General features: G+C 38.5%; 1 protein-coding gene across 1 annotated transcript; it reads right to left on the bottom strand.

The window, feature by feature from the left end:
* Positions 1-7,228: 7,228 nt before the first annotated feature.
* LOC107468415 (uncharacterized) lies at positions 7,229-8,626 on the bottom strand. The gene is made up of 2 exons (XM_016087698.1): positions 7,719-8,626; positions 7,229-7,355 (listed from the first exon to the last, which is right to left on the bottom strand). Exons 1-2 carry the CDS (start codon positions 8,624-8,626, stop codon positions 7,229-7,231), a joined length of 1,035 nt encoding a protein of 344 aa, XP_015943184.1.
* Positions 8,627-12,242: the final 3,616 nt, after the last annotated feature.

The raw sequence follows: 12,242 nt of genomic DNA, 5'->3' as shown, positions 1-12,242 counted from the left end.
AGGAGCACCATGGCTATTTAAAAATTACATATTAAATCTGAAATGGTGGAGGGATGATGAAGTTATAAAAGATGCAGAATTTTCAAAAGTCCCAATTTAAATTTAAATATGGGGATTACCGGAGCACTACAAAACAAAAGAACTGGGGCGAAAATTGGGAAGTTCTTTTGGGGAGGTCTTGGACGTTAACCTCTTCTATGTGAAAGGCATGGAGAATTGTATCGTAAAAGTCCACGCTAGTCTTAACATTACAAAACCACTTAAGAGAACACTCAGGATTGCTGGTCCCAACAAAAAAGTGCTGGAGGTCTCACTTAAATACGAAAGAATCGGCAATTTTTGCAACTATTGTGGATACATAGGTCACGAAACACGAGGATGTACGACCCAGATTGAAGATTCAATTAGAGGAGAAATTAAAGAAGAAAAATGGGGTGATTGGCTAAAATCTGACCAAGGAGAAAAAAGAGGAACAATGGTGAGAGACAACAGGGATCAAAACACAGGTACAGGAGAAGAAAGTGGACACTCTAGACCACAACAACCGATTCCAGGGAATCTCATAAACAAGCTTTCTACTCTCTCAATGAAGTCTGCAGGAAGAAGAATATGCGAAGGCGAGAATGAGGAGGTAGAGAGTAACACTAATTCACAATCCCTTATTCCTGTTAAAGAATTTGCATGCTACAGACGAACTTCTGAGATGATGCAAGAGATGTCCAATAACCAAATACAGGGAGAAAAAGGAAGTATAGAAGACCTACCAACAAACTTTGTTTTTGGGGCGACATAATTAGGACAGCAGCAGAATAAAAGGCCTACAATAAAACAATTGGCTAGAAGAAGCTTCATAAAGGTGACAGGTGCTAAAAGAAGATCACAAGAACTCAAAATCCCAAGTAATCACAAGAGACAATGCCTAGAAAAAGAGAAAAATCTAATAGAAGGAGAAGGTGCCACCCCACAATTGGCACCCGCGTGCCCATGAAGATGATGATGTGGAACTATCGGGGTTTGGAGAATTCCCTGACAGTTCACAGCATGAAAGGGATTTGTAAATCCGATTCTCCCAAGGTAATATTTTTATGTGAGACAAAAAATATTACGTCGGTAGTTAAAGAGCATTGTGACAAGGCTGGTTTTAAGCGAATTTATTGTGTAGAGCCGAGGGGCATATTAGGAGGCCTTGCTCTTGCTTGGAAGGATAATGTAGAGGTAACTATTTTGCACACAGAAGACTACTTAATCCTTTTCACTTGAGCAAATCCAATTTTACATAAAAGATGGAAAGTTACAACATTTGAACCCCGAAAAAAACACAAGAGCTGAACAATTCAAGAAAATAATAGAATTAAAGGGAAAAACAGATGAACTTTTCCTGGCAATTGATGACTTCAATGCAATCTCATATTTTCATGAGAAAGAATGGGAAAGAATGAAATCGACTTCCTCCATGAACTCCTTCAATAGTTTCATTAATGAAGGTGAGATGGTTGACTTGGGATATGTAGGGAGGAAATTCACATGGAGCAATAGGCAATTCGGGGATCATCTTATTCGTGAAAGACTAGACAGAGGCTTGGGGTCACTTTCCCTAAGAAACAGCTACCCGAGAGCTTCCATTCACCACTTGGAGGATACAGGCTCATATCACAGTCCAATATTGCTAGTTTTTGATAGTGAGGTGAGAAAAGCAAAAAGAAGGTTCCGATTCCAAGAACGATGGTGTGAGAGCGAGGAAGTAGCAAATATTGTAAAAGAGGCATGGCGAACTAGAATAGAAGGGTCCCCAATCTTTAAATTACACTGCAAGCTAAAAAAATGTAGACATATGTTGGTAGAGTGGCAAAAATCCAGCATAAACAACTCCCAAAAACTCATAGTAGAACTAAAGGAGAAATTGACAGCAAAAGGAGATGGAAGAGAGACGGATAGACAGAAAATTCTGGAGCTAGAAGAAGAATTGACTGAGGCCTATACGATGGAAGAAAGATATTGGAAGGAGAAATCAAGAGTCCAATGACTAAGATGGGATGACCAGAATACGAAATTCTTCCATACAAAATTTCAGGACAGAATAAGAAAAAACCGAATTAACATACTGCAAGATAGTCAAGGACAGTACAAATCACAGCCAAAGGAAATAGCTCAGATAGCCCAGGAGTACTTTGAGAATCTCTTCACAACCTCAAATCCTAGAGATGCTAATATTGAACTTCGATCTATGAGAAAAAAGGTGGATGAGGGTACAAATAAAAAACTTACAAGAAGAGTAACGGAGAAAGAGATCAAGACAGCTACTTTTTCCATCAATCCCTTCTCGGCGCCAGGAGAAGATGGCTCACAGCCAAATTCTTCCAACACTTTTGGGAGATAATCAAGAAGTATGTAATTGATGCAGCCACAAGTTTCTTTGCTGGAGAAAAATGCTGTGAGCCATGAACCATACCCAGATATGCCTGATCCCCAAGACACAGAACGCAGAAAACATGACACAAGTAAGACCAATTAGCCTGAGCTGTGTGTTCTACAAACTTATCTCCAAAATCTTAATTCACTGGATGGAAGGGGTCCTCAATGGAATCATCAGTGTCTTAGTGACAATTAGAGTGCATTTATTAAAGGCATATTGATCGGCGATAATGTGCTCATAGCTCATGAGTTTATGCACTATTTAAAGAACAAGCGTCATGGTGACTACGAAATTGCAGTTAAACTGGATATGAGCAAGGCATATGATAGAGTCGAATGGTGTTTTGTCTGGGACCTTATGGAAAGACTTGGGTTCTGTGATAAATGAATCGGTTGGATAAAGAAATATGTCACTACGGTATACTACTCTGTTATTGTGGAAGGTCAACCATATGGTTTGTTTAAACCATCCCGGAAATTGCGTCAAGGCAACCCACTCTCCCCCTATCTTTTCCTAGTTTGTGCAGAAGGGTTATTCCATCTACTCCACAGAGGAGAACAGAAACAAGAAATATCTGGTGTAAGACTTAATCCGAGATGTCCTAAAATCAACCACCTATTCTTCGCAGATGATTCGATTCTTTTTTGTAAGGCGACACAACAGGAAAGCCAGAGATTACTTGAGGTTTTGGAAGTCTATGGAGACATTAGTGGGCAACTAGTGAATTTAAATAAATCCTCTGCGTTCTTTAGCTCAAACACCCCAGCTCAAACCCGAGATTCATTAGCACATACTCTACAAATTCCTCACGTGGGCAATCAAAACAAGTATCTAGGACTGCCAGCAGTGGTACATAGGTCCAAAAAATAGACGTTTGCATACATTAAGGACAAAGTACAGAAGAGACTGCAATCCTGAAAAATATCTTTATTGTTAGTGAGCGGAAGGGAGGTGTTAATAAAGGCAGTGGCCACAGCTATCCCAATCTACACATTGAGCTGTTTCAAACTCCCTGACACCATGGTTGAAGAGCTGCAGGGGAAAATCATGAATTTTTTGTGGGGGCAGCGTGGTGAGAAAAGAAAACAGAGGTGGATAAAATGGGACATAGTTTGCCGGGACAAGAAGATAGGAGGAATAGGCTTTAAAGATTTAAAAGCCTTTAACCTATCTATGCTGGCTAAGCAAGGTTGGAGATTATTAACAAAGCCTAATTCTCTAGTGAGCAAGATATACAAAAATAAGTACTACAGATTTTCATCTTTTCTAAAAGCAGAACCGGGACAGAACCCATCATGGGCCTGGAGAAGCCTATTGGAAGGTAGAAAAGTACTTGATAAAGGCGTAAGGTGGAAAGTGGGCAGAGGGATATCAATCAACATTTATGAGGACTCATGGCTCGAACTATTCAACCCAATCTCAATCCATCAACAAATCAACTCTCAATCAGATTTAAGATGGGTAAATTAATTACTCAACAACAACAGGCAATGGAATGAAAAACTCATCAGAGACAATTTCAAAGCAGACATAGCCTTAGCAATCATGCAAACACAAATAGAAGAATCTGAGAAAGACTACGTTACTTGGAGCCGCGACTCAAAAGGACAATATACGGTGGCCTCCGGCTACCAGGTGGCTTTCCATTTCTACCATCCACCAGCAGAACAACTTCCCAAAATCTGCAAACAAAAGAGCCTTTGGACAAACTTGTGGAAGCTTCAATGCCCGGCAAAAGTGCGAGTATTCTTGTGGAAGGCCCTTCATGGTGGCCTCCCTGTGCGACAAAAGCTCCACTGTAGGTTTTTGGTCATAGATGGAAGCTGCCCCAGATGCCCAGACTTGGAAGAAACAATTACCCATTGCTTAATTGAATGTCCGCAGGTAATGCACACATGGAAGAAAGCTTGATTCGGAGATTGGTGGAGGCAAGGAACAAATGGGGGAAATGAGCTCTCGAGGTGGTGGTTAAAATTAGTGGAAGAATTGCGTCGGGGACGAGAATGGAGAAACGTATGGCACTGGCAGCAACAATTATGTGGATATTATGGCTAGATAGGAACCTCAAAATTTTTGAAAATAAGGAAAGCACCCTTGACCTTATTAGCACATTAGCCAGGGAACTGGTAGAAGAATTCCAAAGGAGTCGAAGACGCTGAAACCTTTTCATCTCTCTTTTAAGTTGTTAACTTTATTAATCATTTCAATTGAGTATCCCACTTAGTCTATGCTAGATGTCCTAATGTAGGACCCTCCCAACTTTTTGTATTGATTTTACTAATAAATGAATACATTACTATCTTGGAAAAAAAAAGTCAAATAAAACAAGTGAAAAAATATCACACACACGCACACATGTACGCGCGCATATATACACACATTTTAAAGTTATTACATTTATTATAACTTTAATTTTTGGGATATATATGTGAAGATGAACCCATTGACAGTAAATTATATACACTTCAATTTATGATTTACGAGATACGACACGATACGAAATACGTTGATACACGAATTTTAAAATTTTGTACGACACATAGACACGCATATATATAAAATATAAAATATTTTTTAATAAATTGTAATAATATTTTGATATTTTATTGATATTAAAATATAAATTAGTTTTTAATTATTTTTAAAATTTTACTTTAATTATATAAAATATTTAAAATATTTTTTGTTTTAATAAATAATAATATATAATTATATATTATTTATAAATTTATTTCAAAAATATATGTTAAGAATATAATACTGAAAACTCTAACACGTAATAGTATTTAGGTGTATTTAAGTGTATTTGGAGTAAATTTTTTTACTTTTTATTAAGATACAGTTAGACACAACAGACACGTGTATCAGACGAGTGTAATAAGTGTCATATCTAAAATGTGTCAAACACATACATACAGTAACTCAGCAAAATATTCATACTTTGTAGACTACAATTATTTAGTCAAATTCTTTCTTTTTTTTTTTGTAAGAGAAGCTCAACACAACAAGTGGAGCAAAAAGGACAACACCATAGGAAACAACTAACTAAAGAAGAACAAGCAAACAAAAAGCAAGAATAGATCTCCCTTTGTCATCTTCGGCATTGCCATCAACAATAGAAGGGATCTGCACCTAGCCACTCCTTGTAGTTCAGAAAGGACATGTTGATAATCTCCGCAACCCATTTTCATTTGTTCTGAAAAATCCTCCGGTTTTGTTCCAACCATACGTTCCAAATTATCGCACAAAAGCACACTATCCGTCTCTTATTCTCTTACCCTCCTCCTTTCTATTTGAGATCTCAGTCCAACATTGGAAGTGCTCTTTTATCGTACCTTAATGAACCCACTGCATACCAACATATGATAGTCAAGCACACCATACCTGCCAAGAAAAACTATAGCCTAGAAACAAGTTGTGGCCGTATTCAACAACATTTACACATAAAGTATCTTCTTGGTGAATAACTCCAAACTAACTCAGTCTCTCCTTTGTATTTACCTTGCCAGTCAGGGCAAACCAAACAAACAGTTCCACTCTAGGTCGAACAAGACCTTTCCAAATACTCTTAGTAAAGCTGTAACTTGATATATCCTCCGGGACCAGTTCCACCTGCAACACCTGCACAAATTAGTTAGTAGAAAAAATTCCTTATTTATCATATTTCCACACCACTCTATCTTCTCTTCCATGTGCAAGTTTGACTAATCTCAAAGTGTGGTGGAGCTGGTTCACTAGATCCAACTCCCATTGGAACGTTCTCTCCTCCACTGAAAATTCCATATCCAAGCTAACCTATCCCAAAACCCACAATCCCCTATCACTGATCCTCTTTGGTTTGAAACCGAAAAGAGCATTGGAAACCAATCTTTCAAATGACCTCTATGAATCCAGACATCCTCCCAAAATCGAGTTCGTCTCTCGTCACCCACTTCCATGGATAACCCAGTAATCATCTTCTGCCTGACTTCTTGATTCTTGAACTGTAGCTGACACACATCCTTCTACGGAGCCCCCGAGCAAGTAATTCCTGTGAGGATAGAAGCTCATTTGGATTCAATTTGTTAAGGAACAGACTACCTTCTTCCACAACGGGCACTCCTCCTTAGAGAATTGCCACCACTATTTAAACAGAAGAGCTGTATTTCGTATCATAGCATTCCCAACTCCCAACCCACCTAACTTTTTAGGAGCCTGCACCACTTCCCACTTAAGCAGAGTCATACCATTCTTCCCATCCTCTTTACTCCATAGAAACCTTTTCTACAAAGAAATCAGTTTCTCTGCGACTGCCTTTGGCATCTTATACAAGCTCAAATAATAAACTGGAAGACTATTCAACACAGATTTGATGAGTACCAACTTACCAGCCATATTGAGTACCTTGGCCTTCCAAAGACTAAGCTTTTCCTCCACTTTATTTATTATTGGCTTCCACGTCTTAACCAACCTTGGGTTTGCTCCTAACAAGATGCCCAGATATTTAACTGGAAGAGTGGCTTGCTTACAACCCAACACACTGCACATACGTTGTATCCACTGCTCACCACAGTTAATAGGAATCAAGCTTGATTTATCAAAGTTAATACTTAAACCTGACATCAGCTCAAAGCAACGAAGCAGCCTCCTGTAATTCTTGATGGTCTCTTCCTCAGGGGGACAGAATAAAACAACATCATCTGCAAATTGGAGATGCGACAACTCAATATAATCTCGCCCAACCAGTAGTGGCGATATGCAACCGTTTCTCACCACCTCTTCAATCATCATATGAAGGACATCAACAACAAGTACGAACAAAAATGGGACAGGGAATCACCTTGTCGCAGGCCCCTTTCCATCTTGAACGGCTTGGATGGCGAACCATTTATCAATATTGACATAGAGCACGTACTGATACACTCCATAACCCACCCCTCCATCTTCGTCTAGATCCCATCTTCTGCAATACAAGGTCCACAAAACTCCACTTGACTCTATCATATGCTTTCTGGAAGTCTAGCTTTTATTATTGCTGCACCCTTCTTCTTCTGTTTGATCCACTGAACCGTTTCACATGCGATGAGGGCCCCATCATGAATCTTCCGACCCTTGACAAACGCACTATACGTCTCGCCTACTAACCCTGGCATAACATCTCTCATTCTCCTAACCAGCAACTTCGAGATTATGTTAGACACACACCCCACTATACTTATCGGACGCAGATCTTTGATTTTCTTAGCACCAGTAAACTTGGGAGCCGCACCACCCAAGTGACATTGGCATCTGGTGGCAACCTGGAAGATTGGAAAAAGCCCAGTACCGCTGTTGTGAACTCCGAGCCGATTTCATCCCAACACTCCAACACTTCTTAATGAAATTCATGTTGTAGCCATCACTTCCTGAAGCCTTGGAAGATTCGCAATCCCACACTGTCTCTCTAACCTCCTGAGGTGTCGGTAACATCTCTAGAGCCAGAGCATCCTCCTCGCTAATCCTTTCCACTAGACTATCTCTGAAACCCACCATAGGCGACTTCTCTTGATGATATAAGTCCTTATAAAATTTCGTGATAGTAATCTTAATCCTAGCTTGATTCCTTGTCAATCTTCCATTAATAACCAGAGCATCAATCTTATTATTCCTCTTTCTTGCAGAAGCTAAGTTGTGGAAATATCTCGTGTTTTTATCCATGTCCCTCGCATGCCTCGACCTCAACATCTGCTTCCAATGTAGTTCTTTCCTCACACACCATTTCTTGCAACAAGTAACTAGTGCCCTCCTTCTTGCTTCCATTGTCCCATCATACGGCCCATTACCGACCATGTCTTCAATCTTCTTAATCTCTTCCTCAAACTTCATAATTTTCTTGTCCATATCCCCAAAGTTGTCTCTATGCCATCTTCCCAATGGACTCATCAACGCCTTGAGTTTATCGGTGAATTGTACCTCTCCTAACCCTCGCCATTCCTCCTTCACCATTCTTAGAAATTCTTCATGAGTAAACCACGAATGTAGACTTCGGAACGGTCTCGATCCATTCCTTAGCCTCTTATCTTCCATTATAATAGGGCAGTGATTAGACGATCCCCATGGACCACCTCTCAAGTGAGTCTCTGGAAATGCCTCAAGCCATTCCAAACTAACTAAAGCTCTATCAATAAGGCTACAGGATTGTCCTCTGAACCATGTAAACTTACGGTCAGTAATTGGCAAGTCCACCAAACCCATGTCATTTATCCAATTCTTAAAATCTTGTACTGACAAAGGTAAGCTATCTGTGCCTCGCCTTTCTTCCACCTGTACAATCTCATTGAAGTCCCCCGGATAACAACACGCGGCCGGACACAATCCAGCCACGTAACTCAACTTCCCTCACACAACAAGTTTTCCATCTCTAGCATGAGCACCATAAACCAAGAAGAAAGCACAGTCAATAGAATTCTCCAAAAGAACCCCTTCCACACATAGCCATCTTTCACCTTTATAGAAATTTCTTATATTAAAGAGACCATGATCCCATATTAACAACAACCCGCCAGATGCACCATCAGACCCCACATATTCCCACCCTGCACCACTATTCTCCCATATTTTCAAAACGTCAAATCTTATCACTAACTGTCTTTTAGTCTCTACCAAGCCTAACATATTTAATCTATGTTTACTCTTAAGTTCTTTCACCATTCTCAAGTTCCCATCACCCCTTAACCCCCTAACATTCTATGAGCTAACAATCATTTTAAATTATTATTACACGCCTTATTGTGATGTTTGGGTTTGCTCTTTCTTGCTTTAACCTTTTGTTTTGCCAATCTTCTTTTCTGGGCAATTTCTTCATTCTATTATTGGAGGATAGCCATAATGTCATCTTCATCATTAATCAGCATTGCTCCTGATTCTTTCGCTAGCTCCCAAGTCTTTTAGTTTTCCAACAGTGCTCATCCAATGTTGCACACTCATTACTACTGCCTCGTCGTCATTGGCATGCCCTTGTTTCCCTTTATGGTTGTCTATGTCACTGTAACCCTCTTCCAAATTCTGTACCAGCCTATTTCTGTCGCTAAACGAGCTAATTCCCTGGCCTTCGATCGCTAAATCTACATTAGCACCGCCACCATTTTGATGATCGACCACATCACTGTGTTCGTCGTCAACCACTGTGTTCACGTCGTCCTTGGCCCCTGGTACCTCCTCCAATATCGTCACACCCCCTCCACCCTAACAGCCTATTTCACCAACATATAAGCCCCTGCCACCACCGGTTTGGCTCCTCTTCCAGCTATCATCACACCATCAATGGCGCGCATCCCCAGCGCACTACTAGCAGGCCCAGGGATTGCCTTGCCCAGGATCACCATTTGTCTCGAGATATCTCCATCGTCGAGTGCGACCCAGGCTTCCTCTTCATCGCATTTGGCACCGTCGCTCTGCTACGAGTCCACTACCTCCACTCGCGCCAAGAGACGTTGTGCCTCACCATCTTCAGCGTGAGCGACTCGGCGTCCCCTAACTTCTCCCTCACCGATCGTGTTGCCATCGACCTCCACTCTGCCAGGTCTTCCTAACGGCGCTGAAGGTGAGTCGGTCCAAGGACTTGACCGTTGGAGCAGCCCACCCGACCCACTTTCTCACAGTCCACCCAGTGATAGCCAGCAGCGGAGCCCAGCTTTTCACATGTTGGTAAAACTAGGCCTCCTTAGTCCAATACACTATTTTTTAGTTTATAGCATTGTTGGCCCGTTCAGTAACTTTCTTGCATTTAACAATATTTTTCCGTCTTATTAGCCCATTGTGAATGCAATTATAGCTCGAGGGAATGGTGAGCTCAGAGTCCACTTCATTGCTCTTTTCCAATCCCATAAAATCAGCCAAGCCTTCAATGTCGCCATAAATTTGCGGTTTCGTGCCCGAATTCCTTTGATTGAGCTTTAAATTGTCATTACTCCATTAATTCAAAATTGATTCTGAATTTACCAATCTATCCTCATCTTCAACTTTCTGCCGTAGCCCCTCCGTAACTACTAGCGCTGCCTTATCTCCGTAGGCTATCAAATTTGTAGGTGAACGCAACCCATCACACCATCTGCTCTTTTTTCCAAGTTATATTGTAAATTATAGACTTTCTGTCTCACCTTTTTAATCAATACGTCGAATCCATTGGTACCTAAACAATTTATAAACTATATTTATTGAAAAGAAATATATATTTTAGATTCTGGCTAACTATTACTTTAATTTGGATTTATTAAAAGAATATTTTAAGAATGGAAAAATAATAAAACCAACAGATTACGTTTGACCCTTTTTTTCCTCGTATTTAATAAGAATAATTTCATTGACCAATAATACTAATTAGTATTATTACACCAATTCTATACTACAATTGCTAATAGAATAAAGTGTTTTCTGTTTATCTAATATGAATATCACATTACCTTTCGAGAATATAGCAAAAGGATATTTTATGAGAAGATTATTAGAGAGATTAACTTAGATTAATTTATATACAATTGAAAATTAAAAGATTAAATAATCAAATCATAAATATAATTTGCAGAGCTTTCCAAAATATTTAAACATGCTCACACATTTGATCATTATATTTAGATACATATTAGCTTGTATACAAATGTACAATGTGGTCATCAATTTTATTGAATTTTCAAGACATCGATCTTAATTCTTATCTTATATACATAATGTTTACAAGTCATAACTTTGTTCTTGATAGATTACATAAAGTAAAAAAAATATATTAAAACTTACATAAAAATTCGAAGAAACATAGAATGAAATCAAAACCTATGTTCATTCTCCATATAGATAAAAAGAGTTTCCCCGAGTATATGGCTGTTTCTTTATTCGCTAAGCAACTTATTATAGCGAAATTGTAAGAGCTTATTTCCTTAATTAACTTATCTTTAAATATAAGAGAAAGTTATGTAATCAAGGATTAAAAGTTCGGCAGCCATATTTAATCAAAGAAATCACAGTCGATCGATTATATTCAAAAATCTTCTTGGCGTCTATCATTCTCAGCAGATCAAATTAAAACTGGTGTGAAACAAATCAAAGCGTATATCTTCGATTTGTTCTATTATCATTCATCGGTGTCCACGAACAGCTGCAACAAATAAATTTAACGACACGTAACGTTATTAGAACAAGATGGTAATTAAAATGCCACAATCCAAATCAGAAGTGTATGATCAGTATATATGTATAGATATATAGCACAGGTAAGTATACTATATATATATATAACAAAATTATATATATAAAGACAAATCACAAGAACTAGAAACAATGAAGTATACCTATATAAAATATATCATCGAAAGCTTGTGAGAGGCATAACAGTGTTTATTGGGTGTATATTGGGAGTGAATGGAGAGAAGAATAATTTTAATGAGCAGTGATTATTAGTAGTGTTGGTGGTGAATGGTTTAGGTGCATGGACTTGAATTTATAGGAGTGGGGGATATTGATGTGGTTAAGACGTGACACGTCATGTTGAGTCAGCGTGACTCATATTATTCTTTTTTTTTATCATATAATTTACCTTTTCGTAATTATATTTTTTATATTTTATTTTTATCAGATACTTTATATAAGTTAATAAACTTTTATTTATGGTTAATGTAACGATATTGTGAAGAGTGTTTTTATAGAAAGAGTGATTTTTCTTTTTTAACGATAGAAAATTATTAAAAAGTAAAGATATCATATATATAATAATATAATATACACTCTCGTCAAAGTTTAATTTCAATATTCATTTCTCACTCAATTTCACTTATTATTAAAAGAATTTTTCTTGTATTAAATATTAAATATAGTAACA

The sequence above is a fragment of the Arachis duranensis genome, chromosome 10, assembly GCF_000817695.3.
Source record: "Arachis duranensis cultivar V14167 chromosome 10, aradu.V14167.gnm2.J7QH, whole genome shotgun sequence".
NCBI classification, from domain to species: Eukaryota; Viridiplantae; Streptophyta; class Magnoliopsida; order Fabales; family Fabaceae; genus Arachis; species Arachis duranensis.
This window is presented reverse-complemented; position numbering and strand designations above follow the sequence as displayed.

What these genes read in the sequence shown, in the direction of transcription:
- LOC107468415 (XM_016087698.1), bottom strand. Translation starts at nt 8,626, where the DNA reads ATGGGTTTGGTGGACTTGCCAATTACTGACCGTAAGTTTACATGGTTC. An exon ending in GCTCGGAGTTCACAACAGCG is followed by an intron (nt 7,356 to 7,718) that starts GTACTGGGCTTT and finishes CTTGTATTGCAG; the next exon opens with AAGATGGGATCTAGACGAAG.